The 16,975-nt window shown below is 37.4% G+C and overlaps 1 protein-coding gene across 2 annotated transcripts in view; it reads right to left on the bottom strand.

Moving 5' to 3' along the window:
- LOC102783068 (sodium- and chloride-dependent taurine transporter-like) overlaps positions 1-16,975 on the bottom strand; it is a 71,731-nt gene that overhangs the window by 17,773 nt on the left and 36,983 nt on the right. The window contains exons 1-3 of one of the 2 annotated variants that reach the window (XM_006783011.3): positions 13,325-13,548; positions 3,575-3,804; positions 3,352-3,486 (exon numbers count right to left, since the gene is read on the bottom strand). In XM_006783011.3, coding sequence (XP_006783074.1) covers positions 3,352-3,486; positions 3,575-3,803 — 364 coding nt within the window. In that variant the 5' untranslated portion in view covers position 3,804; positions 13,325-13,548. Of the gene's footprint in view, positions 1-3,351; positions 3,487-3,574; positions 3,805-13,324; positions 13,549-16,975 lie in introns of those variants that run through there. The other variant, XM_006783012.3, reaches the window with a different exon arrangement.

The raw sequence follows: 16,975 nt of genomic DNA, 5'->3' as shown, positions 1-16,975 counted from the left end.
TAGTTATACTATTACTTTTCTCTGAAATAATATACAACAATTTCAATATTGGCATTTTCTGGCGCGTCAACTTATATAAGACATGATATTTTAGTGACTGTTTCCAAAGCCCCACAATTTTCAACACACAGTTTTCTTGTATAAGAGGAAGAGGTTTAATGCTAACGTTTGATTGGCCACAAAAGACGACGAGACCAGTGGCAGAGATGTTCAAAAGAAGGAGAGGAAAAAACAAACAAACATTTGAATCCTAAGCAAAACTCTGTGGGAAATTTGTGTAAAGTACAAGACGGCAGTGGTTGTATATATATGATACACGCTTTTAAAAATAGTAAAAAAAAAAAAAAAAAAAGAGGATAGAACTAAAAATTGCGAACTTGGATTTCACTAGATAAAAAGATTTCTACAAGCCAGTCATTGCATCCTGACAAGTTTGAGTTTTAGTGATACTTCCTGTTTTTAATGGTTTTGTGCACTTTGTGTTACATGCGCTTAACAGAATTTACAGTGCAAACTGCAAGATTTGTACATCTGCAGAAAAGCCAGCAGTATCCAATCCATTTTTTACAAAATAGCTAGTCCTTATAAAATGATATCACAAAGTACAGGACAACATTTACCCAATACAAGGTCTAAAGCAATCATTTATTTCTTTTTTAACCTTCAGTTTTAATTATAGTGCATCTAACATGTTTAATATCAGCTAAGATTCATTGCATCAGTACTGGCCTTGAATGACTTGAATAAGCTGGTGGTAAACACATGAGTTGTGTGTGCACTCCTGTGTGCTCTTATGCACTACACAAGGATATAAAGGGAAGAAACCCCCAACCCTTGCTTCAGATGAGAACAGATGTTGAAACTGGGATTTGGACCAAGATTTGGACATGGATTAGGTTTTAGTTTAGAGGTCACTGACGGTCCTCGTAAGTATATCAGAAAAAGCTTTGTACTACTTTTGTACACACAGCCGACTGAGGCCACTCATACAAATTAATGTCCTTCAACGTCACTGGCCTTCTGTGTGTGCCTGTGTGTGCCTGTGTGTGTGTGTGTGTGCGTGCGTCTGTGTGCTGGTGTTGTGAACTGCCTGACTAAATTCTAATTTGCAATCTGTGTCTGTGTGTGTTAGTGTGCTAATGAATGCATGGAATATTTTAACATTGTATTATGTTCTTTTAATCACTGAGCTAATTGGCAGCATTATAACCTCTATATGTCTCAAAAACACAGACATGCACATGCTCACAAGATACACACAACCACTTGGATCACATGGTACGCTGCAAATCAAACAAAGAGCTGTGCCCTCCTCCATGACGTCACATCTTGCACTCATCTGCTGACCTTAGAAGACCTCATTTTATGAATAACATATCACAACGATGCCGCCCATGTGTTTTACCAAGCTTTGTTTCAAATCAAATAAGGCCAAGTTGTAATTTTGTTTACCCTCACTGACATTGTGTTCATGTTCTGTTTAGCCACAACAACTCAATGACAGTTTTATTCTTCAAGCCCTCATAACTTTCAGTTTACACAGAAGCAGTAATTTATTTGTGTAAGACTGCGAGATGCGGTCTATAGTTCTTGCTGTTTTTCTATTCCTTACTAATACTATCTAATACTGTCTAACACCATCTAATACTATCTGCTCAGTTTTTATTGGCCTCTCTTTGGCCTTAAAGCCAAAAAAATGCCATCAACAGTTCAAATTTCTGAATCCAAGCTAATCACATCACATTTCACTTTAAACCCACAACATAATATATTGCAACAACAAATACCAGTAAGTCCATATTATATTTGATAATTTTTTGCTTGGATTTTCTCCCCTTGTTTATAATGTTCTTTTTTATTTTTTCTAAGTCTTGTAGTATAGACCTTTCGCTTCTGTTTCACTCATATCCTCTATTTTGTCTTTTGCTTTTACCATGCTTTGTTTCCCCCCCCTTTTTTCCTCTAATTCCCTCACTCTCTCTGCTCTTCTCCATTCAAACCTCTCTCCTCTGTTAAATCCCTCTCCACCTTTTCCTGTTTTTTGTCAATCCATCTGTCTGGTCCTCAGATCTGTGCTCTGCTTTTTTCCCTCTCTCTCTCATCATCTCTCTGATGTGTTGCTGCGCTGTTGCCATAACAACGTGTGATTCAGGACACTCTGTACACTGTCTTGAGAGATTGTGTGTGTGTGTGTGTCTGTCTTTGATATCCATGTACAAGACTGCAAGAGGATAATGTGTCTGAAAAGAAGAAAGATTGTGTATTTATGTGAAAGCAAGAATAGCAGGACAAGTAAATAATTAAGATCATAAGAAAGAAATGAATGTGTTTATAGCTCTGAACTAAATCCATGAATGCATTTCAGAAATAATGACTGTTAATGTGCAATTGCTGAAGATGGAGCAGTATAAATATTACAAAAAAATGACTATTCAGAATTGAACAGACAGGGAGGAATACATTAACCTTATTTGGCTGGTAGTGAACAGGAGGAGAGGGGGAGGTGAGAAGAACAGTGAATGAAATGAAGACGGGGAAGTGGAGATGCCCAGGACAGAAGAACAGTAGGGAAAAATAATATACAAGACATTTAATAACAGGAGGAGAAAGAAGACATTAGAATTTAAAAAAAAGAAGAAAAAGAAAAAAGAAAAGACTTGAGCTCAGTAAAGTGGAAAAAAAATAACTACAGAGGACCTGTCAGAGTACACTGAAGAAATGCCTCTTGGCAGGTGTGAGCCAGAGAAGGTTAAAGCACAATAGAGTCCTCAGTATGTTGGTGTACCCGTGCAGGCTTGGCTGCCTGGTAACGGCTGCAGGGTAAAGTCTCAGCAGCCTGATTGGATGAAAACCTGGTGTGACTCAGCCTTATGTTACACAGCCATTTCTCAGTGGAAAAAACAGAGGTCTGGAAAAATTCAGTCTGGATTGGATATGGAAAGCCTGTACTCTGCATTCAGTCAAATTGGTGGGCTATCAAAAGAAGGGGAAGTGAGTGAAGCTGAAGTCACAGGTACAGGTACAAGTGCAGGTGTATGGAAAGAAAGGTTTTTTTAAGTCAATAACTGGAATTTTATGATCATTATAATACACAAGATTTCAATAAAATAGTTAAGGTGCTGTGTCTGAAATTACTGATTCAACAGCAGTAAGTAATGGATTTCCATGAGGAAAGTCCTCATGAGACAAGTTACACCCGAGACAGAGTTAATTAGGGTGAACACTCCATCTAACCACCACCATAATCTCCAGTTTCTTTATTTTAGAACTGATTTCGTGGGCACCTATAATATGATTCCTAAGAAAAAGCTCATCATTTGAGCAGGGAGGATCTAATTAGGGACTACATACCAGTAAAGATGGGACAGAGCTTCTCCCAGCAGGTAATGCCACCCTCGGAGGTGAACTGACCCAGGGCGACCTCCAGGAAGAAGACTGGCAGACCTCCACCAAACAGGAAAATGAAGTAGGGGATGAGAAATGCACCTAGATGGGGAACACAAGGGAAACCATTAACCTAAAAATATGACCCCCATGAGTTGACATAAATTGTTGCAGCATTTGAAAGCCTTACCTCCACCATTTTTATAGCAGAGGTATGGGAAACGCCAGACGTTCCCTAAACCAACAAAACCACCAGCAACAGACAGAACAAAGTCCAGCTTGCTGGCCCACTTCTCTCGCTGGGGGTGCTTTCCCTCTGCTTCATCTTCAGGCCGGGTGCCAGGACTCTTACCGGGAGATGGTTTCAGAGTGTCCTTATGGAAGTCTTTCAGACACTGAAGTTTCTCTTTTTGAGCCATTCTATTGAAACAGAAGACAAAGAAGAGATCAAGTTAGAGCTGCATTCATGAAAAACAAAAATATTATTAATGTATAATAATTAAAATATATATATATTATTTTTGGTGCCTTCTTTCATGAATGCACTGCATTTTTACTGAACGATTGAGACTGATTTTTTCAGTTGTGGCAAGGGACTGAACTGGAGACAAAGAACTGTGAGACTAAACACATTAGCTGAGGCAGGGAAACTGCTTAACAGTTGCTTAAGATTCAGGAAGTTGTAAAATTATCATCTGCTTCACAAACCATCCCACTGAATGGCTATTATCAGTTGTAATCATTCCCACAGGCATTGCCAGCAGGTTATGCACCCACTCATAAACCATCAGGTTAGGCATCCTCCATTTTTGTCAGTTCTAAGAAGAAAATGACCAAGAATATTTAGGAGACCTCCTGTGGTCATGTAAATAAGTGCATAAAAAATTCTCTGTTGGATACATGGAACTGATAACTGACAAAAAAAAAAAAACAACAACAAAAAAAAACACCCCAAAAAGAACTGTATCCTTTTTTTTTTTGAATGCTCACTGAGAGGTTTTGTTGTCTAATCCTCATTACTAAATAGCACATGAGAAAGAAAGCTGGTAAAAATAAACAGTTCAATTTGAATGCATTTTGTTCAAATGAAAGCTAAAACTGATCAGAGTCAAGATAAAAAGATTTGAATATATGGTAACACGTTTAAGATGAAACAGTAAAACTAGTCTTCCTTCTTCGGCACTTCCTCATTGAAACTATTTAATATGGCGCTGTGATTGGCTGAACATTATAAGGGTTACGATGACAACTGTAGCTGTAAATTTCCATTCAGCAATGACAATGAGAGACACAAAGACAGTCGTGGAAGATACTGACATAGTTAGTAGTCAGCAGATGTCTGTCACTGTGGAAAATGCCACATCCCTCTCTTTCCATGTGCTAGGTTGCTGCACCCTCTAGCTCTTTGTCTTTATCTTTCAATCTTATTGTGTCTTTCAGGATGATATTTACAGAAGGTAAAACTGAAGGAAAGACTACTTTTCCGTGGCTATCTGCAGATACAGGCTTTGGTTCCAGTTTATATTTACCTGGATATTTAAATTAAAGTTGTTGGGGTTTTTCCCCCTTGCCTCTACCAGACCCAGGAATGTTAGTCAGAATGCATGATTCTTATGTTTGAATCAGATACAGCATGGACGTATTTCACTTTAGTTGCACCTACAGCTTTTTTGTTTGAATTTGTTTTTAAATTGGACACAAACTGTGGTCAAGTGACTGGACATAAACTGTTGTCATGTGCAGTGTAACATTTCTTTAAAGGCTTTTATTGCAGAATAAGGTGTTGATCACCTGTCTACGAAGCTAAATCAGGGTCAAATGTTTTATTCATTTGAAAAAGTGATTTGAAACTGAAATTCTAAGTTTTCATATAAAAAAAACTAATGAAAGAATACATTTTATTTTGAATAAATTATTTGTCTTCATATAATATATCGTTGTTTGGAGAAAAAAAACAGCGTCAAATTAATTTGGGCGGGGGGGGGGGGGGGGGGGGGGGTTGTTACTAGTTAAAAATGAGCATTTTGGTTAAGGATGGCCACCACTCCTTCATGGGATGTTGCCGGCAGCAGCCAGCAGGTAAGAAACACTGTTTTTGATTATCCTGTGACCAACTATATTGATGGGTGAATGCTTGTAACGTACTGATGTACACTAAGGTGGGTAAATATTTACCCCAGCAAGAGAGTTATCTGTTATCTGAGTGGCTTATAGATCGCTAAGCCACAAAAGCTATGAAGTCTGAAGAGAAACCTAAGATTATTTGTGTGTGTGACTAGAACTAAAGGGAGGCACACTCACACTGAAACAAAAGGAGAAACTACTGTGTTTTTTAATAGCAGCATTAAGCAGTAGCCTACAAATCTTATAATGAACACAAACTAACTAATGGAAATAAGTTAGTAAATCAATGATTAAATCAGGCACATAAAGGATCATTCCTAGCCTCTTGTTAATTTAAGACTAGTGTATTGGTGTATGGCATCAGCAGATATCTTCAACCAATTGGGGAAAAAGCTGTTCATGCCTAAACACTAGCTTTTTCTGCCAATATTTGGTTGACTAAGTACAAACAGCCCTGTACAATACCATCTCTCATTTCAAACAAGTTAATGATTTCACAGTTAGTGACACATATATTTATCTTCATGAATAACTTCCTATAGTAAGTTAATGAGTAATGCTAGGAGGAGAGAACTGGCATATATTGTGTGAGTGACTTTCTGCTAGATATGTGACATTATACCTGTATATATTTGGATTAAGATATTAAATTGAAAAAGGAAACCAGCTAGTAGACAAAAGAGGAATTCACGTGATACTGCAATGTGCTCTGTTGTGTTGCAACATCACAGGAATTAATGCAATAAGCTGAATAAACTGACTCAGGGAGTGAAGCCATTTGCCTAAAATAGCTGGGGTGAAGTTAAATCAAATATATAAAAAGAAAAGCACAACAAGATTAAAATGTTTAGCTGGGATGTACTGTGTACTACCAGTTCTTTTGGAAATTACTAGTGTAGTAGTTGGGAATCATCCAGTAATAAAACATTTTGACAAATCGGGCACTTCTATTATCAACAACATGCTAAAAAGCAAGGAAAAATGGCATAGGTGCAGTTAATGTAATCTAAAGTTCCCAAAAATTGGCAGGTACATAGGTACTTTGACCATTTGATGATTAAGCTTTTGGGGGCGCTAACAGTCTTGTGGAAGTGTAAAGTATAATGGACGGCCTAAGACATTGTACTACATATATGCTATGTACAACAATCTATTGAGCTTTGTGCAAGGAGTTCAACTTGTGAAGTGAACAGAATTATATCCTGAAATGACCTTTTTTGTCCCCAGTCAGGTGCTGGTGAACATGCAGGAATAATTTGCTCGCCAAGTGTTTTAAGTCGTTTGTTCACAGGAATACACTGACAGGAAGGCCATTGTTTTCTGATCCAATTCATCATGTTGTTAAACTTACAACATGATGTAAGTTTACAAAGTCATACGAAGACAAACACATACCTTCAAGTTCCCAGCAGGGCCAGTGAATGAACTTCTTTGTATTAGGAAAGCGTGTAGAGAATCAAAAGTAATTCATCGTTTTACTGCAGGGGAATGGCCTACGTTTGAATGATTTGTAACTTTAAGTACTTTACAGTGAATGTAAAGTGGCCCATCACTTAAAGGGACGCAGTGACAATCAGTTGCTGAAACAGCCAGAATCACCTCTCATGTTTTGGAGGGAATTGCAGAGTAGCTTAAAATAATTTTTAAAAATAAAGACTTGACAGTTATATTAGTACTACTCCCCAATTTTCAGCTAGGAAATCATTAAAATCTCAAAAATTATGATAGCATTTAGCTTGTCCATTATGATCGCTAGCACTAGCTCCTTTAACTAGAAATGTTACTGCGCTGAATTCCAGTGAGTACAAATCGGTCAAAGCTGAACGATTTGTTGAACAATTCTTTTGAACTAACTGATTCTAGTGATTCAGCATACTGCAATGAATCGCCTTGAACATCACTGAAAAACAGCATCTGATGAGAATGTTTCCTGGGCCCTTCTAAGATTAGATCTTCTAGGCACATTAACTGCGTTTAAATCCTGGGGCTGACCGAGAACACTCTGAAGTGATGTGTACTCAGTCTGCACTGGGAGTGCTTCAGGACTTCACAGGAAGAGATAGATGATGTGGCAGAGGGGTAAAGCTATCTTGTGTAGTCTGCTTTCACTACAGACTTGGACCCAGATAAGTGGTGGAAAATAGAAGTAATTGAGTGGTGACCATGTGTAGTTGTAGATTTAGCTGCTCAGGTGGTTCATCCCAAGAAAAAGGCATCATTTCAAAGAGACTGAATCCAATCTGTTCACGGGAATGTTGCTATTCCACAATTTCCTATAACATGACTCCCACGGAGTTAGACTGGCCTTGGAAACCACTATGAATTGTGGGATGATTTAAAGTTCAAGCCAAAAGTTTCTGCACAACAGAGAACCATTGTGTGGTGCTGGTGTTTGTGAGGGTGGACCTCACTGGACCCAGGCTCTGGATATGCATTCAGTGACTTCACATACTTACTACACTCCCAAAGTACTTACATAACACACTCTCCTATTTTGAGACCATGTACATTTCCACTGGGCTGGCTGCAGCTGCCCGTTAAATCCACTCTCCTCTTTTTTTGCCTCACATTTCTTTTACTCATCCCCTGCATATTTGTTTTCTTTTTTCCTCGCCCATATTTTGTCTCCTGTTAAAGTCTTCTTTTACGCTCATCACACTGTGCTTTTAACAAACATGTCAATATTAGATATTTCAATAATTTAAAATGAGCTATTTAGGCTATTCAGCCTATTAGCTTATGAGCAATGAATAGAATTATTGGATTTAGGGCTTAAGGATGACAGATTCAAATATTTTACCAAAGACTAGAGATAAGATTGGACGTTTCACTAACAAAATAATCAACAGCAGTCTTCCAAACACAGTGAGATGCTACACAAAACCAGCTGTTCTCTGCCTTTCCACCATTTCCAATTCCCATTTTCTCATCATCTTGGTTGACCTCCTTTGCTTTTAGTTTTTCTACATTTTCTTCATTATACATCCTTCATGTTTCAAACCCCCACAGGGCCTTTCAGAAGTCTCGACCCTTTACCCCCACACCTTATTTCCACAGCTTGCTTCTGCTGCCCCCACCCCCTTTTCTTGTAATCACTGACCCTTTTCCTCCTGGGTCACTTTTTAAATCAGCTTGTCCTTGTTTGCAAATTTTCTGTTGTTTCCCTCCAATAGCTACCTTCCCTCTTAATTTTACTATGGTTCTTTTCTATAAGGCAATCCTTTAGACACTCTTGTTTATTTACAATTTTCCCCCATTAATGCGACCTCATTTTGCATAAGTACAGACACTTCTCGATGCTCTTTTCATTTTCATTTCAGACAAATAGAAATGATCATACAAAACTTGTAAAGGAAAGACAGGAAAAGAAACCGAAACACAGAGAGTGAATATGAGTAAAAAAGAGTGAGAAATAGGTGGAACATAGGGAAAAAGAAAAGAGTGACTGAAAGCTGTTAAAGATTAACTTGGATGGGGAACGCTGAAAACACAATGGCATGAAGACAAAAAGAAACAGTGAGGTCCGTGTACACATTTGTTACTAAAAATTAAACATGCTACAGAAGGTAACGGCATGTGAGAGTCACATGCAGACAAATACAAAAATAGATGTTGGGCTGATGGACCAAAAAAGAGACTAAAGGCTTTTCTTTGAACACCAAGAATCACAAGAAGTATGAGCATGTGAGGCAACAGAAAGTTATCAAAAGTTACCAAAAGGCTTATCAAGCTACAGTTAACACTCACTGTCAGTTCTGCTAACATTTTTTTCCACTCTAGTTCTACAAACTCTAACAGGTCAGTGGAGCTGAGCTTCAATTATTCACATACTGCAAATATGGATCTAACAATTACACATCCAAGGACTTTAAAGATTATGGCTTGTTTTAGTATCTCTGTAATTTCCAAGTTTTGCCCAAAACTTTGGTCATATTTTGGTTTTTAAGAAGTGCTTTAACCTTTAAGAGATTCCTGATAAGCTGAGGTTTATTATGAAAGAATAATGCAAGGTTTTAACCGAAACTTTCGTCATGAACCATTTCATATCAAATATGTGGGAAACTAACAGAGATGTTTAAAATTTCTTGGAAGTTGCCACGGAAAACTCATTCACAGATTCAAAATTGCATGTCCAGCAGATACATTGTAACTTCATTGTTTTCATTTTTACCCGTCAGCTGTAAAAGGCCAATGGGGTATCGCCGTCACCTCAACAGACTGGCGCTGTGGACACCCAAGTTTGTAAATACAATAACTTGAAAACAAGGCGACGAAGGAGTTTCAAATTGATACCATAAGTTTGTCTACTACGAGGCTGAAGGATAGCACTTGAAGCTCTATTTTACTCATTATAGTATTCAAAAGAGTGTAATTACAGATTTTAATCTTGTGGTGGTGCCTGCCACCACAAGAAGCGAATAAACCCTAGCATATCTCCCTTGTCTTGAGGGTTTTTTTGCAACTTCCACCATATTCATCAAGTCTACAGAAGTATTGATTTCAAGTTCTCTGGAATATATTATGCAATTTTTTTTTCTCAGTGTCTTGTTTGTTTGCTTTTCATTTCTTGTTTTGATTAATCCTTTCTTTGGAAATCTTAAAAGAATCCAAGATTTCTACATTTCCTGGTAAACTGGTTTGTTGGCCACAAGGTGATGCTGATCTTTTATCTTCTGTCAGTTATCTTGCATGAAATGTATTAAAGTCAATCACCATGATAACGCATGCACATATGCAATTTTCATCAGCCTGATATACAAATATATAAGGTGTTAATCACTATCGTTGTCGTTTTCACCTTCAATAGCCAAGATAAATAAGATCTTTCAAAGCTGTCAATGCTTTTTAAATAAATGTTCAAACTGAGACCTCAACACATTTATACAGTCATACAAGATTAATGGGGCAGCTCCAACAGCAATGAGCTCATAGTGGACTAACATAATGGTATGAATTTATGTTGCTTACCGGTTCAAGTTGGTTAATATTTAGAGCGGCATGTCTGATGTCAAGGCCACCTGATCATAAATGTTTGATATTAGCACATGCAATGCAACAGTTTATATTTTCATCCTCCACGTCAGTATACGTTTGCACCACCTTTCTCAGATTTAATCTGTAAAAAGTGCTGTTGTCACCATGACTAAGATTTTACTAATATGCACATGCATGCACACACACACACACGCACGTTCCACTACCCTGAGATTACTGACTTAATAAATCATTTAACAGCAACAGCCTACAGTTGAAACGTCAGCTTTCAGCAGTAGTTTGTCAGACAAGGGAACAACAAATTCCCACTACATTTTCACTTACATAAATGACTATTATTTACAATACAACAAACATATTAAAATTGAAATATACTTTGCAGATTAGATATTAAAACACAAATATAAAAGACAAAGACAAGCGTGGTGTAAAATCTAAAAAGTGCATCTCTGGACAGACAGGCTACAGTGTTTCCCCACACACAGAAAGGTTTTTTTTTTAGTCATTTACTTATTTTTTTCCATCCAAGAGGACAACACAATTCAAAATCCCTTCACTACAGAAACATCACCTCTCTTAATTTGAAAAGATCAGTCCCTGCTAACCAGCTAGCTCTGACATTATCCTGAGCTTCCAGTGCTATTCGAGAGTTTCACACATCAAACTCAGCACTCAAACTCACGTGCCTTTTAAGTCTGTTAAGACCCATAAACTGTCACATGCGTAGGGGTCTTTTGCAGGCATTTTAAGCTCATTATGTGCACTCTCGTTCTTTATCACTCCAACCCTACTGTATTAACATCACTCCTGACATTATTCAAAGCTCCACTGTCCCGCATCCCACATGATACGGATGACAGCATCAAACATGTAACTGACTGAAAAGTTTGCCAGCTTTCATAAAAAGACATGAGAATGAGGGTATATGATTCTGATAGACTGAACCACTGAACACTTCTTGATTTTCATAAATTTTTACAGCCCCTTGAAATTAGTCACTTGCCAGCAGACGTCAGTTAATTGAGATTTTTGCCTACATCAGTCAAGATTAGATTAAACTCAAGGCCACTAGCAGAGAAAATACACACAGAAATGTCTCTGTCAAATCCTAACACTAGCCCTATATACCAGTATATTTCCACTCAGTGTCATCGAGCTCTTAAACACAGGAGACTGCTCCCCAAATATAGTTAAAAGTTAACAAGAACTGGCAACTGACACTTATAAATGATTAAAAAAAGAAAACACTATTAATCTAACCTTGCACTGAAATCTATGGTCTGTGTGGGAGATGTCACACTGTTTATCAACTGTTAATCAATTCTGTCAAGGCTGAATATCCAATTTCAAACTCAAATAGTATAAATAACTTCATAGATAAGATTTTTTCTCTCTCCATTCGGTATGGTTTCCTAAACGCTTTGTAAAGGTCTCTTTGTGAAAGATATTCCATTCCAGGTTTTATCATCTTCCTGAGTTAAAAATCCTGGGTAAATTTCCAACTCTGAAACCAACCCAAAAAGGAAATAACTACTTGTTATCAGAACCAACCCCCTCCAAGGCACACTGAGGCTACCAGTAATCATCTTTTTATTCTCTTCCAACCTCTGTAAGACACCTAAGAGCCCTGTAGTGTAGTGATTTACCCATTCACCTAACACAAGGTCCCCGGTATTGAGCAATCCACTGTAGCGACCCCTTGTGAATAAATGCGAGACCGAACGAAGCGCGTAAGATTCACGTATACAGACGAAAACCGTAATTTCTCAATACTCTAACAATTAAATACCAATAGGAAGCTAATGATCGCTGCACATGCACTTGTTACTGGAGACGGTAAAATGTCTCCCGTTCATTGTCACAAATGGTGCAGTTACGGAGACAAAATTAAGCGAAGGAGAAAAGAAAGAAAAAGAACCAGAGAGGACGAGAGAGAGAGAGAGAGACGTTTTAAGGGGAAGCAGCGTGTGATGCTTTCAGAGCGACAAACGAGCATCTCCGCCTTCTCGTCTCACTTCCCCTTTCTTTTTTAGTTCAGCAACGCAATTATTCGAAACAAAGTCTATATATAATAAAACTAAATGACCAAAAATACAACTTCTGATTTGGTTTAAATAATGTGGATATTCATGGACCTAAGAATAAAGCGACATATGTGTATATAAAAAAGAGAGACAAAGACTGTAAGACTCGCGTAGGCTGTAAAAGCAAATAATCAGATAACAGAACTAAATCCGCTGCTCGCCATCCTAAACAAAGACGATTTAAAATAAATAAATACAGCAAGCAAATGGTAGAAATTAATAAGATCCTCTAAAATAAAAGCATCTGACGTAGACATGTGTGAATCCGCTACATCTCATAGATGACAAAGCTACTGATGAAAACAGATAATTGTACATATTTCAATAATAAAAAATGACACTGTAGCCATCTGGGTAACACAAGTCCACCAGTGATCCTTCCTAAACGCTCGCTCACCGACGAGGGGAGAACAGCCTTCACCCAAATCTACCCCACAGCTTCCTCACAGATCTTCACCCGGACATCTCGTGTATACACTGCCATCAGTAAAACCAGCAATAATAATGAAACACATGCGATGGATTTAACTTAGAAATGGACAAGAACTTTTTTCTGTTCCTCAGGGTTTAAAAAGAAATGTTTCCATTCAGACACAAAATCAAAATAAGTCAAAACATCAAAAATCGTAATTTGATATTTTAGAAAAAAAATCTATAAGAGAATGCATGTAAGATACACCATCATCTCTCCGTGAAATATTTTGTAGGTGTGCAACGAGGGTGCATTTTGTCTTTACCTGCAATGTTGATGTGCTTTCCTCTATTATTTTGTCCTTTTAATGTCCTTTGAGCGCCGTCCCTTGTCCGTTTCGTCTTGTCCGTGACCTCTTGAGTCCGTTAGAGCGACTGAGGACTGAACGCGTCGGGAGCCTATATTTAAGCCTATTTATAAGCTTCTCTTCCTGACCTTTGTCTCTTAAAACTGGGGGACCAGAGAAGCAGCAGCAGTGGAAAATCACCGGCTTGCCTCCTCTCTGAGCAACAGGAGAGGTCTATGGTGCCTTCAGGGTGCAGCAGCACACTCGGATTTTTTTTGAAGGCTAACTGCGCGTTTGCAAAGCATCAGGATATGAATATAACCATTCACTAGCTAGTAGTTATGATTATATTTATGATAGTAGTTTAAATTAAGCTATTTTTCCATGTCCTATCTAGGAATTGTTGCTAAATTAGGCTATACTTTGTTTCCTTTGTTTGTTTGTTGTTAGAGTTATTGTTACTTCAACCAGCATGCCTTTAAAGGTTATGTTGGGCCATCCAAAAAAACAAAAAAGTTGGTGTTTACAAGCATCACATGCAGCATTAATAGATATTAAAGTGCCAAGCTCTCCATTTAGTCTGTCTTATCCGCCTCTCACGAGCACGCGCTCAGATTTTCGAGCGCGTTCTTGAATTAGCTCCACTTCCCTACACGCGGCCGAGGACAGGCGAAGAAGTGCACGTGTGGAAATAAACGATCTCTACGAGATAACACCTTTTGTGGTAACACAGATTCAGCAGCTCTTTTTAATGTGTAGCCACATTTATATTATTTATTTATTTGTTTATTTCATTTTATTTTTTTTATTTTCACAATAGAAAAAAACTAACAAAACGTTATCACAAACAAGTCAAGCTCAACTCTAAATCGAAACTAACTTGCCTGACAGAGTTTTTGTTGTGAATAAAAAGATGTTTCTGTTATTTTGTGATCCTATGCTTTGATAAGGAACTGATAATTGTCTTTCTATATTCTGTCTGTTTCCGTCAGACTCTTGATGTACACTATAAAAAATAAATAACTAAAAACTCTAAAAACCACTTTGAGTGCTCCAAGTAGAAAAGCTCTATATAAGAACCAGTCCATTTATAAGGTTATGGCTCCACATACTTTATCCATATTGGTAAATGGGTTAGGGTGATTGAAGGGTTGTTATTGGTAACTGATGTTTTGAGGCTAACCTGCCATTAACAAATAGATAAATAACATGTTTTTTTTTATTATTATTATTTTCAGGGCAGTGCAATTTCTCAGAAACTTTAATGGAAAATTACAGACACAATGTGACAAAACTCCATTCAAACATCTGTTAAATTTGGATTTGAACATTGAATTTCAAAAGCATTATTATTATTATTATTATTATTATTGTTATTGTTATTATTATTATTATTATTATTATTATTATTATTATTATTAGTTTTAAAGCACAAACAACAGAAACATACATATTCAACACCTCTAATGCAAACTTCCAAGTGCCACCTTAGAAAGCAACTCTTTTCAGGCCTTCAAAGAGAGCCGAGCCAAGCCATTCAGCCTTGACCTGGATGACAATTTCACAAAGTGAAGGGAGGAAAGCCTTTTCAGTAGATCCCATTTTCTGTTTATTTTGCAAATATGTGTCACTGTGCCAGCAGTACAACAGCGGGAGAAGACACGTGTAATACATTTAAAATGCATTGTTGTTTCATTAAGACGAAAAATATATTCAACATTTTATATAGTTCAAGGACATAGACTCTGCATATTGGGGAGTAACACTGAATGTAAACACTGAGTTATGTATAACACACACTGTGCTCCTGCAAACTGTCAATAAATTGCTGCTTTATCTATTCAGAGCAAATGGGCAGCGTCCATGTGGCACAGACGTTAACTAAGAACCTGGCATAAGGTCACTGGCAGGCTAAAGCAGCTGGGTGAGGATAAGGATGTTTACTATTTTACTGCTTTGAGAAACAGAACAACTCATAATATTAAGAAAAAATAAGAGTTTTGAAACTAACTATTGGCATGGGAAAGAGTTTTTCATGTAACAAGGTGTTGTTTTTTGGTTACAGCATGGCAAATAACAGACTTTCCCTACTTTCTTGCTCCAAGCTCTGTGATTGGACAACCTCGATGACTTGCTACTAAGTGAGTAGCAACGGTTCACTTCCAGAGCACCGTGATGAACTCATTGACCTTACACATTCTGAGAATTACCTCGGATAATTATTTTTCTCTTAGAGTACCAGCTATGACAAAGTACTTTTTGGTCGGTTCTTTATAACTTTTAAGTGATCTGGGTGGAAACTGATAAATGGACTAGCTTCAGCCATATCACTGTTACCTGAAAAATCTGCCTGATGAAAAATAAGAAGAAACGCCCTTGTTTAAAGATAGAAAACATATTTTAGGCATACAGTCAGTGAGAGCTTTCCAATGTTATAATGTCCTCGCATTGCATATTCAGTAAAGGCACTGTATATTTACTTTACTTTGCTTGTAATCCTAAAATGCTGTTTAAAAAAAAAAGCTAGACCTGTACTGTTATCTTACCTGTTAAATACTCCTCTTATCTCTCTTCATTTGCATGCTTAACTGTTTCAATTACACTACTTCACTTGGTTTTCTTATCATAGACTTTTGCATTTCACATCCACAGAAATGAAAATGATAATCACATTAGGTATGTCCAAGGGGCATGCTACACTGTGGGCAAACCAACAGTGTAGTGACAAAAACTGCAATTCCTCCAGTGGCCACTTGAGGCTTGCTTCAAAAATTATTCAGTCCACAGACACTCTCATATTAACAGGGATAGCTTTGGCCTCATGGACAGTTTCTACTTTCATTTAAAATGTACATGTTCATGCTGTTGGTGTCTTTTTCTTCTTCTTCTTCTTCTTCTTTTTTTTTTTTTTTTTTGCATTTTCAAATTAAATTAATAAGGCAACTAATGTGGTTATTTTCCATACTGTCATACTACATGTCATACTACATTTCCGTTGAAATAATCTTCTTTGCTGGTCATTGTTGACTCCCAGAAAAAGACATCACTTTTAGTCTGATACATTTACTTTGTACAGTGTGTACTTTGAGTTGAAATGACAATTGCTTTCTCACTTGAAATGAATGACTACATACTCATATTGGTATGTCTGTTGATAATTTTGCTATGATGACCAATCAGTTCATACCGTGCAGTTATGCAAAGTCCTAAATGGAGATGACTAAAAACAATCCTAGATAGTTTAAAGAATAAGGGTGCGAGGTCTGCACAGGTTCAGAACTGTCTTTGATCAGCAGGAGTTGTTCAATGGAATTCTGTCATGTCATGAAATATTGTTGAAGCTACATCTGCATGGCAGTCATCAACTGCACCATGCCACAACTTCAGGAAATGGGCAAAACAGTGACAAATTCAAATGCTTCCATTTCAAGGTGGCCTTGTTCCTTTAAAATGTTTAAAACTACTTTGTCTCTACTTTGAGAAACATTGTTTAAGACAACACCATATTTCAATGAATACAAGGACACCGACTAGAAAGTCTGTAACTGGGAATCAAATTACAGTCACATACTTGGAAAAACGTGCTCTTCTACAGTTAACATGGTGAACTGTGAATAGTATAGTTTTCAT

The sequence above is a fragment of the Neolamprologus brichardi genome, chromosome 5 (genome assembly GCF_056152115.1).
Source record: "Neolamprologus brichardi isolate AB-2024 chromosome 5, ASM5615211v1, whole genome shotgun sequence".
Taxonomy (NCBI): domain Eukaryota; kingdom Metazoa; phylum Chordata; class Actinopteri; order Cichliformes; family Cichlidae; genus Neolamprologus; species Neolamprologus brichardi.
Note: the sequence above shows the minus strand (reverse complement) of the source record. Positions and strands in the feature narration are given on the sequence as shown.